Source organism: Hipposideros armiger, unplaced genomic scaffold (genome assembly GCF_001890085.2).
Source record: "Hipposideros armiger isolate ML-2016 unplaced genomic scaffold, ASM189008v1 scaffold_85, whole genome shotgun sequence".
NCBI lineage: Eukaryota > Metazoa > Chordata > Mammalia > Chiroptera > Hipposideridae > Hipposideros > Hipposideros armiger.
The window spans coordinates 714,639-741,732 of NW_017731435.1; the positions used below are offsets into that span (position 1 = coordinate 714,639).

The window sequence follows — 27,094 nt, forward strand, 5'->3', positions numbered from 1 at the left end:
GTTTGAGCTCTGAGCAACAGCGGTTCGAGTCAGCCCGAGCTGAGCAGCCGTGAGCTGCCAACAGGTGGCGGGATGGCTCAGCTAAAAAAAAAAAAAAGACCTAAATGTTAAGAGATAAAACCATGTCTCAGGAGAAAAGAGGCGGGTAAATCTTTGTCACCTTGGATGAGGCACTGGGCTCTCAATACAATATCTGAAGCAGAGCACAGAAAAAACAGATAAAGTGGACTTCATCAAAATTTAAAGTGTCTGTGCTTCAAAGGCCACTATCGAGAGTGTGAAGAGACAACACACAAAATGGGAGAAAGTATTTGAAAATCATCTATCTGATAAGAACCCTGTATCCAGAATGTATAAAGAAAAATTCAACAATGTTTTTTTTAATTTAAATGGGCAAAGAATTTGAGTACATTTTTTCCAGAGTAGATATACAGATACTCAATAAGCAAATGGAGGGGCCGGCTGACTGGCTCAGTTGGTTAAGAGTTCGCTTAAAGGTGTGAGCTCTGTGCAACAGGGCCGCCAGTTCGATTCCCACATGGGCCAGTGAGCTGCGCCCAAGCTGAGCTGCCACTGAGCTGTCAACAGATGGCAGGACGGCCCAACTGGTGAGAGCACGTGCTCCGAACAAGGTTGCCAGTTCAACTTCCTGCATGGGATGGTGGGCTATGCCCACTTGCAACTAAGATTGAACACGGCACCTTGAGCTGAGCGGCCGCGAGCTGCTGACAGGCGGCCGGATGGCGACTGGACTTGGAGCTGAGCTAGCTGCGCCCTCCACAACTAAGACTGAAGGACAACAACTTGGCTGTTCCCCTTCCCTAATTCCCCAATATTAAAAAAAAAAAGCAAATGGAAAACACTCAATGTCATTAGTGTTTGTATTGTTTCGGCTGTGGGGAGACTGGAACCCCTACATTGCTGGTGGGAATGCGAAACAGTGCGGCCACTTTGGAACACGGTCTAGCAGCTCCACAAAAGGGTGGGAGCAGCAGTTCCGCTCCCAGGGACACGCCCCAGGGAACCAAAGACGTACACTCACACAAAACTGTCCCCGAATGTCCACAGCAGCACCGATCCTAACAGCAAGTTGTCCGCCCTGAATATGGACAAGCACAGCATGGCCCACCCACCGATGAGACCGCGCTCAGCACAGAAAAGAATGCGGTGACAACCACCACAGACGAGACACGCAGGACACGTGCTGGTTCCATTTATCCGAGACATCAGGAGAAGCGAGTCCATAAAGGCAGAGAGCAGGCTGGCGGCTGCCAGGGTTCGTGGGGATGAGAGCTGATGGGCCTGCTTTCTTTCAGGGGAGGTGAGAAAATGCTGGAATTGGCCGGGGACGGCTGCAAACCCGTGAATACACACAGCGAAACACCGACTTGTACCCACTCAGGGTGAATCTCATGGGATCTGGATTTTGTCTCAAGTTTTAAATCAGTGCAGCCAGACAGACTTCCAAATGGAACTGCTGAGCTCTCCAGGGCAGGCCCACGTTCGGGGTCCCATGGGAAGACGCAAGACGGGGTGCCGAGTCAGCCAGGTAACAGCCATGCAGAGGCCAGGACGCCGTTCCACGGCGGTGACGGGCAGCTCCTCCCAGGCCAGGCGGTACTTCTCCGCCTGCTTGTAACAGGTCAGCAGTTCGGAACTGGAAGACCACGCAACGGCGAGAGGAAGGGGGCTCGTGATGGCGCCGGGCGCGGCCGACACAGAAGCCACAGAAACTCGCGCCTAGAGGCCGGGCTGCTGCTTCTATAAGCTGACGCGTCAGTGGCCATGTTTGTGTTCAGTCACCACTGAACTTTTCATACATCACGAGCAAGGACCTGCTAACTTTCCAGTGATGGCGACTGTGGGAAGAGCGTGGGCAGCGGGGGACCCGAGGCCTGGCCGGGCCCCCAGGAAGGCGGCCGGGCAGCGGCTGCGACACTCTGAATAGAGACCTGGAGTAAAAAGCCCCTTTTAGGCTGTGACCCTGCACACACCCATCTGTGTCAGACAACTGACGCGACAGCAGAGCCCCGGGCAGCCCTCCCCTCCTGGCGGCCACCTTCGCTCTCGCTCACCTCTTAACTGAAGCGTGGTCTGACCCACCACGATGACCCCACAGGCCGTCACGGACGCGCCCATGGTCACATCACTAAGGAGTTGACAGGAACCTCACTCTGCAGCCGGGATGCCGAGGGGAGGCGCTTCCCAGGAGGGGCTTGCTCGCAGCAGGGCCGCCACCCCAGGGTGCCCGGCCCGAGCACATTTGCTGGCCACCTGACCAGGGACGGAAGCTCGCGGTACTGCACCGCAGCTCACAGCTGCACTGCCATGGCTGCGCACGTTCAGCCGAGGAAGTCCGCACGTGAGGAACGGAACCGCCCGCAGACCAAGCGAGAACTGCCGGCCACCTCAGGAGGGAAGGCTGACCGGACCTCTGGTGTCAGGGCACGTGGAAGACAAGACACAGGAAAATCGCACAGTGGGGTGGGCACAGGCTGAGCCACAGGGACGACAGCTGGGTCAGGAGCCCTGGCACACAGAGCGCTCTGCGCACACGTGTGAACGCAGCCCTGGGAAGGTCCAGGACCCTCCATAACTCAGCGCCAGCGACCCCAGATGGAGCTCTTCTGCAAACCCTGGGACCAGTCATGCCCTTATCAAAATAAATCCAGTGGTAACTTAGATACAAGATCTGTAAGAACTGCACAAGTCTAAAATACAAGTCCTAGAAAGGCCAAGAAAAAAGTCTCAAAAGTGATACTACAAGAATCCAGGGAAATGCAAATTAAATGACAACAGGTGTCATGCTACACCCACCTGAGTGGCCACACTCAAAGTCTGGCACTCCCCACAGCGGCCAAGATGTGGAATAGCCGATGGGCGTGGGTGCGTGTTATGTACACGTAAGGACGTCAGATGAGGTGCACACGTATGTGACATCCCAAGTACGTGACTCTGCCCGGACACACTGGGCAGCAGCTGGCACCAGCCGCTGCGAGCCGGCTCCCCAGCAGGCACCCAGGGATCCCACCCACGGGCCTGGGAGGCGAGCAGAGGTCTTGGGCCTCCGCGCTGTGACAGCAAGAAACGGGGTGCACTGTCGCTGCCATCGGTGTTCCGTGAAGACATTTCAGCATCATCACTCAGGCCACAGCAGAGAAAATGCCAAGTCAGCCTCCCGGTGCCAGGAGGAGAAAGAGGGACAGGACAGGCGGGGGTGACTGGTCCACGAGCACGCTGCTGAGGGGCCCACGGATTTAGTGACCAGTACAGGGGACACAGCAGCCCGTCTGGGACAAGGAAGGGCTGGCCTGGGGGTCCCTCTGCTCCAGGATGCCCAGACGCTGAGAGGCGTGTGGGTGCAGGGCGCTGCTTTCCGTTCGGGACAGAGCAGATGAGTGCATGTGTCTGGGCCTGTTAGCCCCACGGGGCACCAGGGGCACATGCGACCCAGTCAGCGCCACCTGCCTTGGGAACCGGACTTTCTCCATGAAAAGCAACAAGCCACTGCCATCAAGTTCCAGTAGGAAAGTGCGTGTTTATTCTCTTACAAAATGTGAGAACTTGGCGCTTCGCTTGTAGCCCAGATCCCGGACGCAGTGACTCGAACTCTGACAGCTTCTGCTGTGCCCATGCTGGCTGCGACCGCGTTCAAATGCCATGCAGAGCACAGCCGAGGCACCCACAGGCCTTCGGGGTCACTCATGTGATTCTATCATTATAGAAAACTGTAGTTATCAAGGTTCTCCAGGCTCACAGACATCAGTTTTCTCCCAGAAACAAGGATAAATGTTTAACTTTCTCCCCAAGTGGGATTTTATTATATTAAAAAACAGAGGTGGGAGGTACACGCGTTGGTGCTTCCGAGGTTGTCGTCTGCGGCTCCTCAGACGCGCTCCACAGCGGACCCCTCCTCGAGGGCCAGGCCGGGCACCTCGGGCCCCGTCCTCTCTGACTTTCCCTGAGGGGCTCCTGGCTCCTCGCCCCGCGCCTGGCCCCAGCCCGCCTCTCCCCTTCCGACTGACCCACTCATCAGCACAGCAGGTCCGGTGGCCTGAGCACGAGCGCAGGAGGCTGCTGGCCGTCTGTACTCCGGGCCACGCCCCAGGGAGACAAGAGTGGGACGCTGCAGCTCAGTGCATCTTCCCCAAGGCCGCAGCGGCGGGGTCCTCAGCCACACCCCCAGCGTGCCACAGGACAGGGGTTCGAGCACAGCCGGCTTCCGCCCCGCCTACGCCGGCCACACAGCTTCCTGCCTCTGCTCCTGCCCGGAAGTGACCCCGGCGGCCCCTCCTTCCTTCCTTCTCCCGTGGCTCCCATGCTCTCAAGCCTTCGGGCCCAGCCCTGGCCACCTGCCCTCGGAGGCCATCTGTGGTCTCCACACCCAGGGCACCTCTCAGTGTCCTAAGTTGCCCTCAGGTCCATCTCCTGCTGTGCCAGGCTGCACGGGTGCGAGGGCCCCTCTGTCCTGAAGGTGGGCTGCGCCTCACCCCGGTGAAACCAGGACAGCAGGGCCCCTGCCTCAGTGGGGTACAGCCCTGATGATGTGCAAGGCGCCTCGGACCATGGCTCCGGCCTGCTGGCTCCTGGGGCTGCCTGGGGCCCCCAGCACGCCCTTCCTGAAACTGTCCTCCCCAGACTCCCAGGACGCCTCTCCCAGGCCCCTCCCTCCTGTCTGCTCTTGCCCGCAGTGCACAATGTCGCCTGCTCTCCAGGGTTCATCCTTAGGCCCTCCTGTCTTAGACTAGGACTGACGGGGAGGAGCGGGAGCAGGGAAGGCAGCACACGAGGGATCTCAGGGGCCTCCCCCAGGGAGAGGCCGCTGTGCCAGGACAATTGAGAGAGTGCCACTGGGAGCACGGGCATCGGGAGGTCCCAGGGTGCTTCCTGCGGTGCCTCCAGACCCTGGACAGGGCCCAGCTCCAAGGAGGCACTCACTACACATGAGTGAACAGAAAGCCCAAGGCCACTGGGACCAGATATTAACAGTCCCTAAAAATGAGCCCTCCTGGCCCCTTGTCACCCACACACCTGCAGACCCTTCCGAGGCTGAACTTGGGCAGCACAGCAGAACCACCCAAAACCGGGGAAAGAGGAGGCCGCCAGGCTGGTCTGCCTGGAGCCCCAACCCCTTCAACAGCCCCAAGTGTCCCCCAGGGCGACATGTGTGAGGACAGAGCCCTGCAGGGGTTCAGAAACATAGATCATCCCCACCTGCCCTGGTGACCATCTCCGACGGTCACCAAATTGCCCACTGGGCACTGGTTTGGTCAGTGTCCACCGCTCACACCATGTGCTCACAGCATTAATCACCACGGCGCACATGCACAGATGCATGTGGACATGTGTGCACACATGCAAAAGTACATACACACATGCACACACAAAGCACATACACCACATACACAAATGCACACGTGCACATGCACACAATCATGCACACACGCACACCAGATGCACACATATGCACAAGCAGATGCACATGCACAGTGTGCACATAATGCACACGCACCACATGCACACATGTGCACACGCACACTCATGCATACACACATGCACACACGCAGCCCGGCCTCCCCTCTGCCACCTGGCTGTGCATGTGCGTGCCGCCTGAATGCAGCAGCAGGAGCAGAGACGGGGTTACAGCAAAAACAGGAAGTTGCAACAGATCTGAAAAACCGTAACAGTGATGAAGGAGAAAATACAAGCACCACGTGTGTCCCCACAAATTTGTTTGTTACTCGAGCAGATGTCATTCTTAACAGAATGAATCCATCTGAAAGTAAGCCCCAAGTCACCCCAAATCGCCCCAAATCACAACACAGCAAACAGACGGTGCTCTGTGCTCAGGTGTTAGACAGACGTTTGCCAAACTGGACAGAGCAAGTGCCCACTGGTGCTCCCCAGTTCAGCCTGGGACCCAGGACAGGTGCAGGGCGCCAGGAGGCACCTTTGGGCAAACCAGGGCGAGTGGGTCTGTACGCGCCTTTCCCTCCCGGCTGCTGTCAGGCTCTGAGGACGCTGCAGGAGGCCTCATGAGGGTTTGAGAAGTCAGTTCTTGGTCCACACACATAGGCTCACCCACGGAGTCAGAGCTCCCAGCCCAACTCCCCACTCTCACCGCTTACAGAGCCAGCAGGTACCCACCAACGGTCACCCAAAAGCCTGAGGAAGCAAGGCAGGGTGCCCCGAACGGAGCTGGGGTCCATGCTGGGGTCGGGGCAGCTGCCCCTACACATCCTCAGCACCCATCCTCCATCTGCTCTGTGGACCCTGAGACGAATGAGCACGGTGGCTGATAACACTGCGGCCCAAAGGGGCCCGGTGCAGCCCCCTCCCAAGCAGGCGGGGTCCTCCGCAGGGTGGGCCGCAGGCCCCCAAGCACACGCCCCCCGCCAAGGATGTCCAGGCCCAACAGGGGAGGGCCACACCCCCAAGGCCTCCCTGAAGGCCACCTGCCATGGGGGCCAGCAGTGGGGGGCGATGGGATGGCCACCAGGTCTGGCAGAAACAGTCCCTGGGATGCCAAGTCTGACAGGGACAGTTGGGGGCCAGGTCAAGCCAATGAGCACGGCCTCTTGAGCCTGAACGCCTGTCACCTCCACAGTCACGAGAGGTAAAATATTTTCCCTAAATGAAGAAACAGGACCCAAGTTGTGTCTGCTCTTGTTCTAATATAAAGTGGCTGGGACCAGCAGACCTGACACCTGCCCCCCACTGTCCTGTGACAGCGCCATCCTCATTGGATGACAGACCAGGCCAGGACAGCCATGTGCCTCTCAGGAAGGTGACAGCCCTGCAGCTCTGCAGGGATGAACTTCCCATCCCGTGCGACTTCAGAAACACTGCCGCCAGTTCACAGAAGCTCTCCACCCACTGGCCAGGTGAGCGCACTGTGGAACAGCAGGACTACCAGGGGTGCTTGTGAGCCCCACACCAGGCTGAGAGCCACACAGACACCCAGGAGGGAAAGGCAAGTAAGGGGCCGGGACAGTCCGGGGAGGGGGCCACCACACCCAGCGGCTGGGAGGAGACAGCTCACCTGCAAGAGGCACTCTGTGCCCCAATCAGCGTTGGTGTCCACCTGTCCAGGGAGCCCTGCCTGCCACTGCCCTCTCATAAGGACCAAACGGCCAGAGGAACCCACACACCTCCACACTGCATGGAGGACTGAGTGCCCCCCCCCAACCGGGTGGTCTGTGGGCCTGGCAGGAACCCAGAGGGCTCTTTTGATTCCCTATAGCTGTGTCCACTCAGCGCTACACCCACTCGCATGGACCCCCAGATCCCACCCCTGCCGCTGTGGGCCAGGGGCCAGCACACCAGAATGGGACGTCACGTGATGAGAGCTACAACAGTGCAGACTCATGTGACAAAGGCACAAAACTTGTAATCAATTCAGGGTGCACGGAGCTGGTGACAGTGAGCTGTCCCCGGGAAAGAGGGTACAATCCCGGCTGCCTGATGAGGGGGCTCCCAAACAACAGCAGCTTGGGCACAAGTACAAAGACAGGACAGCGCCTCCTGTCCAGCAACAGAGGGCCTGGCGTCCCTGCAGGTGCTGGCTGGGGCACGACAAGGCCCTCCCATCGGCCACAGACAAGGGGGCAGCCGACGGACCAACAGGCAGCCTGAGCACAAGTGGGAACGAGGCTCCCGCCTCAAGGAGGCCCTCGGCTGGGAAGGGCGGGACCTGGGGACACCTGACAACGCCAGCGCCTCACACCTGCCTGGGCATCCGTTCCCTCCAGGACCTGCCGCAGCCATCATGCCAGGTGTCATTCCTACCTTCCTGTCACACAAACAGACTGCAAGAGGGTCACATGTGATAAAAGGCAGAGCCGACTCAGCATCCACACTTTCCTGTGTCACTACAGGTGCCCACAGACCCTGGCGTGTGGCCTCGCACTGGGCGTGAAAGGCGGAGCTCCTCTCCACAGTCGCCTGCTTTCCCAGCTCCCTCGGTTCTAGAATAACTGCTGAGAGGCAGGGCAGATAGGGGGGCTGTCCGAGCCCAGGCCAGAGAGCCTTGAAACCAGAGCCAGGGCTGGACCCCGCCAAGGGGAAAGCAGCGCCCCCAACCTCCAGGACGCAGTCCCAGCCACCAGCTCCCACGCCCGTGTCCAGGCCACGAGAGCCAGAAAGGCCCGGTGGACAGGAGGCGACCAGGACCAGGGTGCAGAGGAGGGGGCAGATTTAGTGCGGGCTTCGCAGTGCCAGGGCAGTGCAAACGGGAGGTGTAGACGGGCGGTGCCAATGGGCAGAGCAGACGGGCAGGAGCTCGGGCAACACTAACAGAACCTCCAGGGCATTCTGCTCAGACTGGGAGGGGACACAGCCTGCAGCCCGCCTCCTTCCAAGCCGGTTCCTAGGCCCTTGTCAGGACCTTGATGGCCCGAGAAGACAAGCCCAAGGCCACGACGAACCACGAGTAAGAGAGGACCCCATGGCCACGCTCCCCGAGATGAAGCGGACTTATCGTCGATCCTGACCACCATCGGGGCCCCGGGCCAGCTCCCACGTCATCTCAGGTCCCGCGCGCACACTGCACAGCCACATGGGTGGCGCCACCCCAGCCTGACACGTCCTGCTCGCCTCCTCCCTGTGACGGACCCTTAGCCCCCTTCCACATGTGCCATTTCCATCTCCCAAAACAAACCTTGTAAATTCAAATTTTAAATTTTAGAAAACAGTGCCGGCCCCCTCAAAGCGCTCGTTGCCAGAGCCAGGCAGGGGTGGCACCGTGAGTAGGAAAGAGCCTGGAAGATCACAGAGTCCTGACCGAGACACCTTCCCAGCACGGAGGCCCGTGTGTCGTCCTGTGAGTGTGGCCCAGCCCTCCCCAGACCGACGAGGCACGGGGAACCCCAAGGCTTACGGAAACACAGGAACCCCAAATCTTCGAACTTTGGGTTCACGTGAACCCTCCATCACATGGTGACGTTCCTGGAATGACGTTCTCACCTCTGCAGAAGCCAGTGGCCTCCTGCTGGTTCCAGGTTTTAGCTGCAGCTGGGGGGCTGCTGCTTTCTCCTCGCTCATCATGAAAAACTTCCCGTCAGCATCGCTGTCAGGGCGCCTGTGGCTCTCTGAGCTCTCCCACGGGCTCCACGCCATGCTGGGAGCAGACGACCTCAGCACCTGCCCCTCCAGAGGAGTTTAGTGTCTGGACACTCCCAGGTTCAAAAACATTGAAATAGCATCTGCTTCCCCCAAAGAAGGAGGCCCCTGGAGGGGTCCCAGGCTTCAGGGTTCTCTGAGCTCACTCTGCAGAGTAGGGGACCCTGTAGGCCAGGCCGGGGCCTGTCCTCACGGCTGAGGCTGACATCCCAGACGAGGAAGCACGCTGCGGGGCCCCTCCCGGAGACCTGGCCATGTGGGAACTGGACCCGGAGCCTCTGGCCCAGCTCCTGGTGCCCACGGTGTCTGGGGATCGGTCATGACAGGAGAGTCCCAGGTGCCCCAACTCACTGCAGCGGCCACAGAGGTAGGATGCGAAAGTCACCTTACGTTCACCTCCCAGGGCCCACCGTCCCCCTCCCTAAGCTCACTCGCGTTGAAAGGCCCGCACATAAACACGGGGAGGGCAGGGCTGCATCCCAAAAGCGATGGCAGATGGGTGACTGAGACACTGCTCTGACTGGCCACCCCCCAAACCCTACTGGACCCCATTCCTAGAACAGACCCACCTCCCAACAGGAGACCCCCCGCCACCCGCCTGCCCACCAGCCCAGGCAGAGGCTGAGGTGGTAGGTCGACATTTAAGAAGCCATCACTCTGCAGTCGCTTAGCGAGCTCTGCTGCCTCCCCCAGGCAGCCACCCCCTCCATCATCCCCCCTCCGTTTCCGGGTCAGTGGGCTCTATCGGGGCAATCCACCGCTGGCAGGCCTAGCCCGATTTCTGTAACTTCCAAATGCCCCAGGCACAGGCCTCTTTCCCGAAACCTGGACACAGCCCCCGGAGGTGGACCCCAGGGGCAGCATGAGCCCTCCCCCAGCAAGGGCTGGAAGTCCACGGCAGCCCACGTGCTGATGGTGTGCACCCTGAGGGCACGCAGGCCCCAAACTCAAGTGGAGGGGCTTTCTCGGAGACGTGCCACCAGACGTGACTTCTCAAAGTCACCCAGGCTGAGGCGCAGTGGGCGCGTCACTGTCCTCCAGGGCTGTCCAGGGTGGCCTGCAGGGCTCACTTTGCTGGATTCAAACAAGCAAAATATTTAATGCTTTAATTTGATGAAGTACCTTCCCCACCAGTGATGTAAACCCTCCCACGGTGGCTGGAGAGCCTATAAAAACAGGAAACCCTGCAGGTGAAAATGCGAGCTCTCGGAGGCCGGCTGACAGCGACAGAAAGCACGGCCGGGACACACAGGACACGGGGCCAGAGGACCAAGAGGCAAGTACGGCTGCAGACAGCTCACCGCCATGTTGCTTTCTAATTCCAGCCACATGAAAGGCGGGCATGGCACGGTGCTTGCAGAGGGCGGAGGAGGTGTGCGGGGTGCACTCGTGGTTTCCTGGTGCGGTGGAAACAGCACCCAACCATGCCCGACGGGACCACCGTGGGGAGGGGCGGGTCCCCAAATACAAAACAGTCCCAGACCCGGGCAAGCAGACTGAATTCCCACAGAGAAAGTATAGTGAGATTTCAGGTCAGAAGCAGTAACGCCGAATAAAAGACTGCTGAGGCCGCTCCAGCGGGGGGCCAGCCCCATGGGACAAGGGGCCCAGGAGAGCACGGCAGGGAGGGAGCCTGTGCAGAGGCCAGCTGGCCGCCTGCCCCCACCCCCCACCCCCACACACACACCAGAGCCGCTCAGGGGCTGCGTGGACAGCACAGGCGGCTGCTGCCCCACCTCTCTGAAGGGAGCTCTGCCCCACTTCAGGGTGGGGGCCTGTGCCCTGGCTCCCCCAGGCGACAGCACAGCATGCTGGGCTCGGGCCCAGCCTGGGAGTCCGGCCTGCCTGCTTCTCTGTGTCCACACAGAGAAGGTGCTGAGAGGTCCGAGTCTGGCTGACCGCCCCAGGAGCTAAGTGTGGCTGGAGAAGGCAGGTGAGCTGAGGATGAGCGCCCACTGTGGGTGTCCGGGCAGCCAAGGAAAAAGTCTCTGAAGAAAGACAGATAGTAAGGAGTGCTGGGGGGAGGTGGGAACGCGAGAAGCCTGGGACAGGCCGGGGGCAACACCAAGACGCAGCCACCGTGGGGAACGGTCAGCCCTCCTCAGAAGGCTCGACACGGGGTCACCAAATGCCCGCAGTCACCTCCCAGGTATGTGCCCAGGTGTCCACAGAAAAGCTTGTACAGGGTGCTCACAGCGGCAGGGTCCCTAACAGCAGGCGCCATCACAGATGGCGGGTGACAAACACTGGGTGTCCGGCAGGAGACACGTTCAGTCCTAAACGGGAACACGGCACCGACACACGCTACAGCACAGTGTGCTCAGGAAACAGGCCGGCGAACGGAGCCAGGCGCACAGGCTTCACACATGATGCCGTTTGTATGACACACCCAGAACAGGCACATCCTTGGGGACAGGCAGGGGACTGGTGATCACAAGGCTGAGGACTTCCAGGGCGATGGAGAGAATGGGGAGGGGGGCTGCCAAGACATGGAGTTTCCTGGTCAGGTACAAAAATGTCCTAAGGCTGACGGGGTAGTTGCACGACTGTGAAGGTACTGACCCCTGGGCTGGACACTTACTCACACGGTGAATTGCATGGCGTGTGAATGCTGTCTCAGTAACGCCATCACCAAACAAGAGTCCCTTTAGAACCAGAGGACCCAGCCATCAGAGGCTACGCAGCGCAAGTGGGGAGGATGGGAGCAGGCCACTGGCCCTCCAGCCCAAGGTCCCGGTGGACCCGCCCGGCCCGGCCACGGAGGGCTGGGCAGGGCTGGGAGGAGGGTGCTGACGGCGGCCAGCAGAGACCACCCTGCACACCACACAGCGTGCAGTGGCAGAGTGAGGGAGCCCTGCAGCGGCTGGAGGGGGACATGGGGTTCAGGGAGCTCTCGGGGTGGGACTGGAACGAGGGCAAAACTGACGGTGCAGGATGGAGGGGGACAAGTGCCCGAGGCGCCCGCCACCCGCTCGGCCCAGGGGAGGGCTCGTGGGCACCGGGGAGGCCTGCGGCCTCGCTAAGGACCATCAGCAGAGCCCAGCGGCACGGCGCCACCGGCCTGCTGCCCTGGGTAGAGGGCTGCTCAGGGGCTGACCAGGCAAAAAGGGAAACCAGCTCAAAAGGGACATTTAGCTGGAGTACAGAGCAGGACAAAGGCAGAGTGAACTATGCTCTCGGAAGCCAGAGGCCTGGCTAGGTGTCCTTCCCAAGAAGCAGCCTTACCATGTAAGGGTGGGACCAGCTCGGAGGGAAGTCACCTCTCAGCTCGCTCTTAGCGAAAACGTAAGGAACCTAAAGTTGGGAGCCTCACTTGTCCAAAACCCACCATCTCAGGCAAAACGATGAGGTATGAAGTGCTACCACCCGCTTCCAGGCAAAGCGCAATGACAGCAGGAGTCCAACAGGGGTTACCGAACGGCCACAGGGCTCTCTGGGGGTCACTGTGAACCTGGGCGCCACAGGCACCCCCGGCCAGGGGAGGGCACAGCTAGGACGGAGGCCTAGAGGGCGGGCCCAGGAGACCCGGTCCGAGGCTCCTTCATCCCAGCTACGTTCGTAATAAATAGCACAACACAACGAGGCCCCTTTGCCGCCTCACTGTCTCCAGAGTGAAGAGTGGCGCCTTCCAGAGGGGTGTATGAGGCAGGTGATGTCACTGTCCGGACAGCCAGTGCACCTTTTCCAGGTCCTGCCTGCCGGTAAGGTCAACGCTGGTGGTCATAACCTACTTAACCAGTAACTCTTCGGGGTCCTCCATAATCTTAAGAACATAAGAGGCAAAACTTGAAGAACCAGGTAGATGCACTGTAGGTATTTACCACACCCTTGTCTGTAATGTCATAGGATTGGGAGCAACCTGAGGGCCCTCCGTGGGGACTCCTGTGGCCCGAGCCCTCTGGGGGACACCACAGAGCCAGGAGTGCCGACAAGATGAGAGCGGCTGCCACACCGTGCTCTCTGTGGACTGCGGGATGTTAGGGCCCAGCCATGGTTCAAGTCTGCACCACCTCCGGACAGGGAGGCGGTAACAAGGCAGGCTATGTGGCTACAAAAGCAGAAACACATCACCTATCACCACGCACAGAAGGAAAACGGTATCTTCACAGCGCATCGCGTTGGTTTCTAACTCAGACACCCTCCTCCTCGGATCCGTAACCCTCCAGGGACAGGCCAATGCCCTTGTTTTCCGAGATGCGGAAACTGGGCAGGAAGAATCCCTCCCCAGGCCTCAGCACCATCTGAAGAGTGTTATCGGTCAGCACGGCACATGTCATGCAAAGGCAGAGCCACCGAGCAGATCTTCTGAAACCTCCTATAAACCAAGGAATGACAATGCCCTTCACTCAAGAATTCGCTGCTCTCATCGGCCTGGCTCCTCTCCCACAAGCACAACACCAAATCTCAACCAGGGAAGGCGCCTGGGACACAGGTGCCACCGGTTAACGCCCACACCTGCGGCTTCCACGCCACTGAAGGATGCGCCTGCCCTCAGGACAGCGCCACACGTTAAGAAACCGCTGGGTCACAGGCAGACACCCTCCTAGCCCTTAGGTCCAAAGACGGTTTGCAGAATTAACATGTGCCAGATGTGAACATAATGCAAAGCTCCACAGAGCCGTTAGGAAAAATGGAAATTCGGAGAGCATGTTGCTAAACAAAAGTAAATTAGGTTACCCACTTCAGTGTCAACAGAGAGGAGTGTGTGTATACAGTTGAAACAACACAAATGCTAGAACTCAGAATCAAAGATTACTGGAAAGAATGTTTGCACAGCAAAATTCTTTTCCCTTTGAGACTAAAATGCCCCACCATGCTTAATGTTCCTGACATTTCTGAGGCTCTGAAGCCACAGCTAACGGATCTGAATCATCTGAGCAAAACCATGGGATAGTGAGTGGCATGTTACTGGAAAGCCGAGAATAGAATGCTAAATATACAGACACACACCCATACCGGGCACTTTTGAAGAAAAAGATCAAACATGAAACTAGATAAAGTTGTCTGTAACAGAGTCGGGGGAGGTGTCCACAGGGAAGTGTGACCCATGGCACCTGGAAGTTAAAATAAGAAACGCACAAAAATAGTGCCTACCTTTTATTGCTAAAGCCAAACCTAAGCCGTACATGACGGCGCTCCCTGAACACCTCACCCATGGCTGCTGCCGGCAAAGGAAGGCTGGGAAGCAGGAAGGACCTTCTCCGGGAATCTAAGTCACGCTTGTGTCAGGGGTCCTGGCCGTGAACGGGCCGCACCCACTGCTCACCTAGGGAGGGTCGGGGAGGACAGTGCCCGGCCACCACAGGCTCCGTGTGTCATCACCCTTTTTCTTAGACAAGCACGCCACTTGGAGCTGCATTCTGCTTTATTTGGGTTGGCAGTTTAAGTACCAACAGCGGGTGGCACCGCGGCTGAAGCGCGAACTAGGTCAGCCTTGGCCTGCCTGGGGAGCTCCCTGCGCCTGGCCTCACTCATCCTCCAGGGGCTGCCTCGGGGGCCTGGGCGGGAGGCCCCTAGAAGGTGACAGTCCCCGGCAACCAGCATTCCCTATTCTGACCAGAAAGAGCTCTCAGCGTCTTTTTCCTTCAAGAAGAAGCAAAGGCGTCCAGGGTTTTCAACAAGAAGCCCCTTGTTTGGGAACTAGAGACACTAAGTTACAGGGTAAAGTGAGGCGCCCGCACCTCCCGGCTCAGTCAGCTACCGACAGGGAGGGGGGGGCCAGGGTCCGGGCCACGGGGGGCAGCAGGTGGGGGGCAGGAGCCGGGGTAGGGGCGTGGGGACCAGGGTTCAGGGCGGAAGTTTCGGGGTCAAGACTCCAGGGCCAGGTTCGGGGTCTGGGGCTCTTGGACTAGGGTTCCGAGGTCTGGGTTTGGGGACCTCGGACAAGAAGGACTGGTGTTCAGGGACCTGAGCTCAGGGGCGGGGTTCAGCCTGCGGAGTTCACAGGCTGCAGCTGGGGGACTGGGATTCTGGGGTTCGGGGAGGGTTCCAGGCACCGGGTCCGCGTCCCGGGGTCCTGGGTGTAGATCCCGGGGCTCAGAGTCGGGTCAGGGGCCGGGGCTCAACGTCCGGGTGCGGGGTCCCGGGTCCCGGGGTCCCGGGGTCTCAGGGCTCAGGGCCGGGGCTCAATGTCCGGGTCCCGCGCGGCCGCGGCACTTACGTCGTCGAAGAGGGAGCCCACGTTGGCCGTGACCAGCAGCACCGCGGTGCCCGGGGCGGCCGCCTTCCCCGCCATCGTGGCCCGGCCGGCCGGCAGGGTGTCCACGGGCCGCGCGTCAGCTGCGCCGCGGGGCGGCCCCGGGGCGCATCGCGGGCTCGGCGGTTCGGGCCGGGCCTGGCCGGGGTCCNCCCTGATCGCGTGTTCAGTGTTTTGTAAGAAATGACCCGATAAACCGTTTCCCGAGCCCAAGAGCTCTCCCGTGCCGAGTTCAGACGAATGACGCTGGAAACAAGCCCGAGCGGCCGCCGGCCGCCCGCTGACGCCCGTGTGTTGCAGGTGAGCGAAGCCGAGGTCAACGGGCACCTGGAGTCGGTGTGCGAGTCCGTGTTCAGCGAGGCCGAGTCTCAGGCCATGGACGCGCTGGACCTGCCCGGCTGCTTCCGGACGCGGAGCCACAGCTACCTGCGAGCCATCCAGGCCGGCTACTCCCAGGACGACGAGTGCGTCCCCGCGATGACGCCCTCCGCCCTCCCCGCCAGGGCCCCCGCAGGTAAGGACGCCCGGGCCAGGTGGGCGGGCCCTGAGGGGCGGGGCCCTGAGGGGGCGGGGCCGCGCGGGGCGCTCCTGGGTCAACCTGGGCCGCTTCCCGGCTGCGCGCCTGTCAGTCAGCGGCCGCCCACTCCACCCTGGCCCGCCCCGCGCCGCGGCTACGTGCTGACTCCGCCCTCCGCACTGCTGTGACGTCACGGCCGAGCTGGGAAGGCACCTCTTAAAGGGGCCGCGCGCGACTCCTGGTCTCAGACGGGCCCCCGGCCCTCCTTCCCGCGGCTTGCGGTGTGCAGCTCCTGCCGAGCTTGGCGGCACCCCCGGAACTGGAGCATGTGGCCCCGCGCCTGCGGGTCTGGACTCTCAGAAGTGGAAGAAAGAAAAGGCCAGGGGGGTGGGGGGGTGAAGGGGGACTGGGTGGGGCTCAGCGCGGACCGTACAGCCGGCACCCAGGTGGGGTTCCGAGGGCACAGGTGGCCGGGGTGGGGCGCGACGTGCGCGGCAGGTGGACAAGGCCCTCTGCTGGGGCTCAGGGGCGGGAGCTGAGGACCCTCCGGCCCACGCACCCGGCGGCCCCTGGAAAGGCCCCAGTTTGTAAGGCTGAACGTCCCGGCAGCTACACTTTGCATAAGGTAACTAGTAACTTCCAAAAGTAATATTAGCGATACACTTTATTCAACCCGAGAGATACCAGTATCATTCGACATGTACCAGCACGTAAACGTTATTAGCGCGTTTTTCCACAGCGAGACACTGAGCAGCGTGGGACACTCACAGCTCATCTCAGTTCGCACAGCGCCTTTCCAGGGCTCACAGCCACGGGAGACCAGCCACCCAGCCGGACAGGGTCGCTGCCCGCGCAACTTAGGGGTGGAGAGTGGCACGGAGAAGGAACCAAGCCCCCGGCACTGGTCTCCAGCAAGGCCAGCCTAAGTAAATGTCAGCGCCCAATAACATTAGGAGATGCGAGTGCTGTTCTATTAAAACAGAGGGACAGACGCCACCTGCGGGGAGGGGAGAGACTGCTGGGCAGGCTGTGTGGGCCACCTGCTCTCACTAAAGAAGGTACCACCTTTACTTGTCAACTCACCTGAGGGCCCTGCTTACAGCAGCACTTACCCTCAACACCAAAACCCAATGTCCAGTTCAGTCAGTGGATGTGGGCCATGGGCTGAGTAGTTTCCCTCTAAAATTCATAGGTTGGGTTGAAGCCCCAACCACCAGTGTGGCTGTACTTGGAGATGGAACCTGTAAAGAGGCCATAAGGGTGGGGTCCTTTTCTAATAGCATTAGTGACCTCATAAGGAGAGATTCCAGAGCACTCGCTCGCCCCCTCACCCTCCCACCCCTGAACAGTAGACAGAGGGAAAGTCATGTGAGCACTGCCAGAAGGCACCCCGGGAAGAGAGAGCCCCTCCGGAATCCCAGCCCTGCAGGAACTTGATCTTGGACTTCAGAGAAATACGTTTCTGTGGCTTAGGCTGCCCCATGTGTGTATTCTGTTATGGCAGCCGGAGCAGACTAACACGGCATCTCGTTTTACTTTTTTACAAAATCAGCATATGCCAAGGATGCCCTTGGTAGAAACCAAATGTCAGGGTATCACGGATGCCTGGAGCCTAGTTCCTGAGAAATGGCTTTGCTGCCTCCCCCTCACACACACACCCCGACACAGGCTGGTCTCTCCCTCGCACCCCAGCATTCCTTGGCAGAGAGACACACGTGCACACCTGCACATACATGCACACACACGCACAAACTCGCTTACTCTGAGACTGCACCTAAATTAGAGAAATAGAGAAGCCCCGACCAGACCCCAGGCACCCCTCAGATCTTGGGGCAGCCTCACTGGGCACCAAGCCTCCAGGCTTCTCACCACTCCGGGATCTCATTTCACCCGTTCCCCCTCTTCAAGCCACCAACAGGCCTTCCGCACTTGGAGGATGCCCCTGGCCCTCCACCAAGAAAGGACTTGCAGTCCAAGAGCTCCCTGCTGCGTCTGTGGGCCCCGTCTGCTGGCTACTCTTTGCTTCCTCCATCCTGCCACCCCTCCTGGGTCATGCCACCAGCTCACACACACACTGCAGGCTCAGACCCTACAAAACCCTCCTTTGCCCTACACCCCTCCATTTTTCTCACCTCTCTCCGCTCCCTTTGCTGCAAACCTTCTCCTAAAAGTCATTAGTCTTTGCTCCCAAGTGCCAGCAGGCCACGCTCTTCCAGACCCTCAGACCCACACCTCACTGGGACCATCATCAGTTATCATTGGCCCTTGGTTCAGCTGCCCATCCTCACCCATGATCTCCGCTGACTTTCCGTTATGGTTGACACACCTGTCTTCCTGCAGGAAACGGGGTCTGCCTGGAGACCATGACATTTGCAGGCTTGGTCCCCCCCTTGCTGCCCACCCCCCAGCCTTTCCTGGCTCCTCCTGGTGCCCCACCCCAAATCCTGGGCTCCTGGGGTGGTCCTGGTCCCTCCTTCCTGTCTGTGCGCTGCCTGGTGGCTGACCTCCATGTACCCATCCGCACCTGTGCCTATCCAAGCGCCTGCCTGGGCGCTGCATGGGGCAGGGCGGCTCCGATCCGCCCCTCCTCCAATGGACCCCCTGGCTGTTGGTGGGACCCAGGGCCAGCTCAGGGCTATGACAGCTGTGCTTGTCTCTGTGCTCCAGAGGTGACTTGACTGGCTGCTTCTGGCTCTCAGGCCTCTCAAATGCCCTTCTTCCAACAGACTCCACCCCACACACTGCACCCCATGTGCCCCCTCACTTCGCCCACTGCACCACGGAAACCAGGCTGTCCTTCCCCTCCGCCACGCAGGCACAGCCTGACCGCTGGCCTCTGCAGTCTGACAGAGCCCGCCACGGAGAACACCCGGTAAATGTGCATCACGTGAATCGATGACACGCCAGACCATCACCACGCCTGGGGCCAGTGCTACCTGACTGTCAGAGAGATATTGAATGCCGACATCACCCATGTTAAAGCCACGTTGTACAATCATGGGTGAGAAGGAGGCTTGCTTTTGCTATATGCCCTTTTCATCTTTGAAGTATTGTCCCATGTCTGGATGTTACCTTTGCCAACATAATAACAATAAGTTTCGCAAAGCCCCACTCACCCAGCTGCTGGCGATGCCTGGCCCCTCTAGCTGGACCCACCTCAGTGCCGAGGGCAGATGAGGGGAGGCGGAGGCAGCCGGAGCTGTGACACTGATGCCTCAGAAGGAGCCATCCTGCTCCGACCCAGCCTGCTTAGACACTCTCCAGGTTCCCAGGAGGGACCAAGTCTTTTGTTAAACAACAATGTGCTGTAAGCTTTTTTAAAGGGACAGCACATTAACCACTAAATATCACATCATTGCTCAGTTTAGAATAGTAACCAATTTATTTATGGTTCAGATTATTAGACAGTTGACAGGTTTACAGCTGGGATTCCTTGTCCACAAGCATGCTTAGAAGTCATCCTTCAGTGGATGGATGGATGGATGATACTTCGTAGTTGCAAAGTGTGTTTCAATCATTTAACAATCAATTTTCAGTACTCCTGCCAGGTGAGTCAACCTTATTCCATTGTATATAAAAACACTGGTTAAATGACTCAATTATTTTTCTGTAGGCGGAGAGCCTGGCTAGACACAGTGAAAGGAACCCAGGGATCTGTCCTCTTTGTGAGGGGCTGGATGTGGTGGCTTTAGCAGGAGGTATTTTTGCCATTAGTAAGTTAATGGGCAGCTTATTACTTGACCTCAGATTCATCTGGGGGAAGGGAAGTTTCTTTCCCTCTGAATTATTTGGGTACTTCCCTCATTAATTAGCTTAGTAATAGCTACCACTCCGCAGGCACCATTGTGGAAGTTGCTTTACAATTCTTCCTAGTCCTCACAGCAGTCTTACAAAGCATGAGTGTTTTGTAGATAAGAAAACTAAGGTTTCGGGGTTAAAAAGCTGGCCACATTTACACGGCCAGTGGGTACACGGCTGGGAACATGACCAAGCCAGGACTCCAAGCCCTGCTGGTCACCAACAGCACCATGCAGCCTAAACCTATGTCCATCCAGTCATTGATTTACTCATTCATTTCTTCAGTCAGCAAATATTTATTGAGCACCCTCTCTGTGCTGTGCACTGATCTAAACAGCAGGGGAGATGGTCTGTGTCCTCAGAAAGCTGAGATTCCAGCAGGAGAACAGGCAAGAGACACATGAGGGTCACTCTGACTAGGTAGCATTGTACCAGCTTACTGGACATTTCCTTATAAAAGTCACATGTTCGTCACAGAACATTGAGCACAATGGCGCAGTGTGAGTGCAGGACAAGCAGGCCGGTCCCTCATAATGTCACCGCATGGGCCCCCAGCGTTGCTGCTGTCCTGACAGCACTTCTGCGAGCGCTGCTTCTACTCAGTCCTGCCCTTGGCGCCCTGGTCAGGCTCTACCCACAGCTTTGACTCTGGTTTTTAAAACACAGCGTGATTATGTAAGTGCTTCCTGGTGCAGCCGAGAATTCCCCCTGAGTGTTGTAATGCCTGTACCCTCACCTGACAGGCACGTTGTGGTTTTCCTAACCGGTGACACCCAGCACTGTGAGGTTAGCTGGTTTTCAGCTCTGCGTGATCAGGTCAATGGATTCAGAAAGGCATCTGACAAAACTGAACACCCTTTTTACGATAAAAAAAACTCTGCAAACTAAAAATAAAGGGAACTTCCTAAATCTGATAAAGGGCACATGAGGCATTTCCAGCCCACGTGGCATTCAATGCTGACAGACTGAGCGCTCACTTCCCAGGGCCTAGAGCAAGATGGCAGCAACCCCTTCTCTCCCTTTCCAGGAAGCCTCCAACAGGAGATCTGTCTGTGCAACAAAATAAGAAAAAGAAATAAAAGGCACCAACAGTGGAAAGAAAGGAGTAAAACTGCCTTTGTTTTCAGGCAACATGATCATCTGCATAGAAAATCCTGACAAATCCACACACAAAAAAATACTACTAACCAAGTGAATTCACAAAGTCAGGGATACAAGTCAATATTCAAAATTGTATTGCTACATATCAGAAATGCACATTGGACAAAAACTTGAAATCATTTCCACTTACTGTAGCACAAAAGTTAAAATGTGTAGGAACAAATGCAACAAAAGGTGTACAAGACTTCTGCAGTGGAAACTCGGAAACAAGGCAGGTGGAAGGGAAGAGACCCACACGAGTGCAGAGGCCCTGCTCCGCAGTCCCGGCACCCTCGGTATTCTTTTCGGTTGGTTCTTCATCAGCTCCATCAGATTGGTGCACTTGTAACTGTTCCCGATGGGTCTGAGGTCCCTCTCCAGCCGGGGCTTGCAATCTGGACCCCTCGGCTGCTTGCTCTCTCAGCACTGGCCAACCCGGCCACCCCCTTGCAGCCCAAACAGGGACCGAGCGTCAGCACTGCTCTCACTCGACTTGATGCTTGACTGTGGAGGAAATTAAGGTGATTTGGGGGCTCTCCTGGCGAGGGAGCTGCCTCTGCGACCCGATGTGTGTGGAGCACGTGAGGCCTGCTCTGTGGAGTGGGGCAGTCAAGGCCTTTCCTTTGGCACAAACAGGTTGTTGGCAGGGCCAAATTATTCACATACAATTATGCAGAAACTGTTGCCACGTACCGTTGTCCAGGAGGGCAGGGGCTGTCCACAGGAGGCCTGCTGGTGACACTACCCCTGCTCATAGACACGTCCCGGCCACAGGCTGACCCTCTGTGTCCAAAGGATTCACAGGTTCCAGAACCCCTGAGCCCCAAATGATAACTAGAACAAAGCCAGGACAGCCACACCAGGACAATCCGTGTCTGGCTAGGCAGCGCCCCTCTCGCGGTGGGTGTCAGAGCTTCCAAGCCACTGAGCTCGCTCTGAGGGAAAAGCCATAGAGCTGGGACTTTTCCCCGATGACCAAGTTTAGACGGGCCAACTCTTGCTCTAACAGTCAGCGTCACTCGTGTTGGCAACCGGCAGCCCGTGTTTTTCAAGGGTTCTTGACTCAGCCATAGTTTCTGTTTTGCATCTTTGTATTAATGAAATCAGCTTTACAAAGATTCATCTCCGTTGTCCGTTGTTCGAATCTTTGAGACTTTACACATACCTTAGCATTGTTTTCCAAGAAACAAACCAGCAAACAAACAAACCCCACAACACTCTAGACCCTTGGTGAACAGTCTTCTGTGAGCTCTGGTGCCTTTTCCCTGAGGCCCGCCCAGAGCGGTTCCCTTTGCTGGTGTGCGGGGAACACAAAGCGTGCTTGGCACACGTGGGCACCAAGGGGCAGGGAGTGGACGGGCGGAGAGCGGAGAAGCAAGCGGGCCCATGAATAAATGATCTCACTAAGTTGAAATGGTTCAATGAGAAGACACCATTTTATTAAATTTTTATATTATGTTGAGTAATAGCCAGTTCAATTTAAATCTCACTGTTTACACACACCACATGTTTTTCTCTATTAACGTCAGGTCTCCGATGATTTCTTTTGGACCAGCTACAGTTTTGCTTTGGTGGAGCCCCGCTGATAACGCACTGTCAGCATGTTTCCTTTGTTCTAAGCAAAGTGGTGGAAACGGTGATGCCTTGTGGTCAGTGGCAACGGTGGCCAGTAGCTTTGAGCGCTGGAAAGAAGCCCGGTGACACTGGGCTGTTTCAGACAGCTTTGGCAATTGAGGGTCATCTTCTCTTTCAGCTGAAAGCAGTTTTAGCAACAGCTTGGGGGATGCTTCCCTGAAACTTTCCACTCGAAACTGGAAAGAAGGGTGACAGGAACGGGAAGGCGTGTGTTGTGGGTGGGCGGACAGACATCACCTGGCTGGCCCCAGGAGAGCGGCCATCAGCTGAAAGTCAGCCCCGGGGAGTGGGGGACGGGGAGGGCAGGGGGAGGCGGTGGCCCGGTCCTCAGAGGGGCTCAGAACGTGGCAGCAGTATTTGGTGTGGGGTTGAGGGAGCAAGAGTCCCCCAGGCCATGAGAATTTGGCTTGGCAGGCAGACTTGTCAGACAGTGAGTCAGCCTGTGGCCCACAGGACCCAGAGGGACCCCACCTGAGACACATCCCAGTGGGACGCGCATGTGGGCACGGCAGGGAGTCCGGCCTCCAGGACGGGTGGCCCTCCTCACCACAGTCAACGGGCGCATGGCCCGTAAATGCGTGCTGCTTTGTGCAGGCTGACGCCATGCTGCCTGTGCTTTAGAGCTAGGATTTCTGTGTTTAAAGGCAGGAAAGAGCGAAGGAAGGGAGGGAGAGAGTGAGGGAGGGAGGAAGCGTGGAGGAAGGAGAGAAGGAAGAGAGAAAAGGAAAGCAAACAGGTGGTGGCTATGACCTCTGAGACGATGTCTGCAATTACTCCTCGAGCTCCAGCTGCTCGTGGCCAAAGGCCACACCGGCTTCGTCCGGTCAGGTGTGGGTTATCCACTCAGGGTGAACGAAGACACCGGGCCTCACCTTTAGTACAAAAGCAACGCGTTTTTGAATCTCTTTCTATTTAAAACGTTTACATGTTGGCAATACCGTATGGAAACAGGTTCCTTCCTAAAAACAGGAAAGCCGTGAGCATAATGCTGAGACGGGAACAGAGCTCCGTCCCTCACACCGGCTACTTCAACTCACCATTGGTTCGTATCGAAGGATAAGTCAAGTCTAATAAGAAAAATTAGTAAAAGCCAAATATTTCATTTTCTTCTTATATGTATTTATGGTTTTTCTCATCTCTTCAATGAAACAAAATATATTGTTAATACTACTAAGGATATTCTGATATTATGACTTATTCTGATATTATATATACATTCTTTCGTTTGGTAGGAAGTCTTTATTATCCTTTTAATTATAAAGTTAAAATATGTTAATATCAAAAACAAGCCTTTCTATTAATGCAAGAATTCTTATATATCCTTCAGTACAATTTCCTTTAAAAAAAAATAATGTCATGCATCCTTCTTAAATTTATTCCTGGGTATTTTAATCTTTTGTCATTAGAAATATGATTGTCTACTATCACATATTCAAAGGAGTGGAGTTTGTAAATAGAAATGCTATTAATCGAATAATATATATTTAGCATTTGGAAACTATTGCTTCTAGTTTTCTCTCTTTGATGACATATTAGACGTTCTCTTGGATTTTTCAGGCAGGCAATTGCATTAACACATTTGAAATGGAAGTTTTGATGCTATTTAAAGCTAAATTAAGATATACCCGAGAACAGAAAATATATGACAGATGTTTTTCAAATCACAGATAGATTTAACTAAACCACTTATTTTTTCAAAGTGTAAGTCAAGTAAAATATTTACTTTGCAACATGACCTATTATCGCTTTTTAAATTGTGTACCTTCAGGAGTAAACTATTTCAAGAATTCTTCAGGAACATCAAGCCCACCTGCCAGGTCCCGGCAGCCTTGGGGGCAGGTCAGGGCGAGGGGCTCAGGGCTGAGGTATCAACGCCTCACCTGCACCGTTTCTTGTCTTTTTCGTGTGTGTGTGTGTTTTTTTTTCTTGGACACGGTTTCCTTCTGCCAACACTAACTTAGGCTGGCAGGAGTAAATGGCCCAAAATGTAGTAGCAGAATTGCAGATGGTACAATTACCCACTCAGCAGCTGGTGCTCTCACCTCTCAACTTTAAAACGGGTCTAGGATCCATGCGTGGAACCGTTGTGTTAATAAAAGATTCATTCGACTCCAAGCCTGCTTGGAAACTGCAGATTCTGCCTTTTCCAGCCAAAGCCCAGATGACAAACCAGACAGGGCCCTTGAAATTTCAGGGGGGACAAAGACCCACACCCCTGAGGCCCTTCATAGCACTCGCACACTCCCCACCTCACTTGGGGCCTGCTTCTGTCTGTGGTCCCTCGGCAGCTCGACACTTGGCCTGACCCCAGGAAGGGAGGCCTTCCTCCCCTCCTTCCGCTGCCTTGGTGTAGGGGAGAGGTCTGGGCTCCCAGGACTCCTTTCTCCATCCGGACATCTAAGGCCAGCGGGGCAAGAGAGTGGAGGTCAGCGGCATGCCTGGGCTCAGCCTCGGGGCCAGAGCAGAGGGCCCAGCCCAGCCCCAAGGCCCCCACACAAGGCAGCAGGTGGATAAAATGTGAGAATTGGTTTCTGTCTGTGCATTTTCCTGCAGACCGTGCCCAGGACACAGGGTATGGGGTGGCCTGGTCCGTGGGGATCAGCCCCCAGTGGCTGCACAGCACCGAACACTGCTTGCCTGTCAGAAACCAGCTCCAAGACCCAGCTGCCTCTGCAGAGACCCCGGGCCCGGCCAGGGGGTCCACGCCCTCCTCTCCAGGACGGGGGTTTGCATGGCACTGCCCTCTCAGTGAGGATCTGCAGCAATGTCCCTGTGTCCTGTTTCTTAGGGCACCTCTCTGTAGTCCCCGGCCCCAACAACGTGCCCTGAACTGAGTCGTGGGAGGGACCTTACCCTCCGTCCCTCAGGCCCAGGCTCACTGCCCACCAATGGGGGCCTCCGGCTCCTGCGGTCAGGTGGGTCAACGAGGGCCAGGGGCACAGCCCTGGGGCAGAGCACAGGACAGGCCTGTGGGGTCAGCAGCACCCAGCCCAGCCGGCTGTGCAGGGAGCTCAGGGAGGCAAGGTCCAGAGAGTGGCCTGGAAGGACCTCAGGACGATGGGCCCCATCGTCACTGCGTGGGTGGGGAAGGGAGGGTGCCGGGAGCCTCCCCACACAATGGAGGGCCGTGGCTCCCGCCTCCCGCTGTGGGGGGTGAGGACGGCACAGCGGGCAGCCAGGCCCAGGACACAGGAGCTTATGAGCGACCAGCCTGCAGACCCTCGGCTACCCTGGCAACACTGTGAGCCCCACGTGGGTGGTGGCATGACGGTCCCTGGTCAGGCCTGTACAGACCCTCACAAGTGCTCCCAGACCCCCAGCTGGCCGGTGCCCCACCCATTCTACCTGCTCTGAGCTGGACCCTGAGGGTCACATGCTTCCAGGCAGCCTGGGACGTCTCTTTGGCATCCAGGGGCTACTTGTGACCAGCACAGTTGGGGGCTGGTGCTCACCTGTTATCTGCACCTGCAGGGCCCAGGGCCCTCCTCCAGGGCTGGCAGGTTGGGGTGTTGCCTGAGGGGCACTAGGAAACTCTGTGGGGCTCCTTTCTGAACCGTGGATACAGTCTTGTCCACGTTCCTGTGGGCAGGAAGGCAGAGCTGGCCTGGGACCCTGCTTGCAGGAAAGTGAGCGCTGGAGGGTGGCGGGGGCCCCGGGGGTGCCCACGGGCAGCTTGGCTTTCTGTGGAGGAGGACCTGCCCCTCCCGTTCAGGGTGTCTGGGGGGCGGGCAACCCCTCTGAGAGGCTGGCTGGTTTCTGGACCTTTCCACAAGAGATGCTGTCCTGGCGGGTGGGGCTGGACACGGGGCCCCCAGTGCGACTCTCCACAAATGACTGCACCCCCAGCCTCGACTTCCCCATTGGAGAAGGGCACGGCTGGAGATTGGGCCCCGGCAACCTGCGGGCAGCAGCGTGAAGATAAGGACTCTGCCAGTTCCCGGTGGGGCACCCAGTGGTGCTGAGTGCCATCCTCCAGCTGAGACCTACCCTGCGGTGCAAAGGGTGACAGACAGAAGTGGTCCCTGCACGACAGACACGTCAGCATCTTTTCTCTGCGTTCTCCCCCAGCACGAGCCCTCCAGCCCACGCACGTAAAAGAAAGAAACTTATGGAGCCAACCCAGCATGTACTTTCAAAATATAAGCATGGAGACACATGTTACATAAAAAGGAGAAGTGCCTTCTGGCTGAGCCCCAGCTGACGGTGCAGAGCCAACCGCTTCTAACCTCGGAAAAGGCAGACCAGAGGCCCCCCCTCCCCCAGGCTATTTTAAGCTCGGGCTTAAAAAGTAAAAGCAGCTGTAATGTGAAAAGTTTTAGGAACATGCTATTTCCTGGAGCGATGGGACGGAGAGCTGGCCGTGGGGCCCGTGCAGCTGGAAGCCTCCCCTGGCAGAGCCGGGGCACCAGGCCCCAGGCATGCAGCCTGGTCTGCCTGCCATGGAAGTGCCGGCTCTCGGTGATTCATGCGGGTGGGGTGCTGGGCAAAAGCCCTGGTGGGCGTGTCCAGCGGGGCCCCACCACAGGCAGACTCAGAAGGAGAGGACCGCCCTGCCCACGTGGCCCATCTGCCCCCACAGCTGCCTCTAGGGCCCAGGCCAGGGTCCTCGTCGGTGCCTGGGAGACCCTCCGGCATTTTCCTGCCACCTGAGGTGCCTACCCAGAGAACTCTGCCCGGATTTCAGGGGC

At 57.5% G+C, this 27,094-nt stretch overlaps 2 protein-coding genes across 3 annotated transcripts in view; both read right to left on the reverse strand.

The window, feature by feature from the left end:
- INPP5A (inositol polyphosphate-5-phosphatase A) overlaps positions 1–15,461 on the reverse strand; it is a 179,988-nt gene extending 164,527 nt beyond the window's left edge. The window contains exon 1 of the mRNA XM_019644118.1: positions 15,281–15,461. Coding sequence (XP_019499663.1) covers positions 15,281–15,355 — 75 coding nt within the window. The 5' untranslated portion in view covers positions 15,356–15,461. The remainder of the gene's footprint in view (positions 1–15,280) is intronic.
- Positions 15,462–18,443: 2,982 nt separating this feature from the next.
- PWWP2B (PWWP domain containing 2B) overlaps positions 18,444–27,094 on the reverse strand; it is a 71,006-nt gene continuing 62,355 nt past the window's right edge. Inside the window, exon 3 of one of the 2 annotated variants that reach the window (XM_019644085.1) lies at positions 18,444–22,582. The gene's annotated coding sequence lies outside the window, so the exon portion shown is untranslated. Of the gene's footprint in view, positions 22,583–23,076; positions 23,279–27,094 lie in introns of those variants that run through there. The other variant, XM_019644084.1, reaches the window with a different exon arrangement.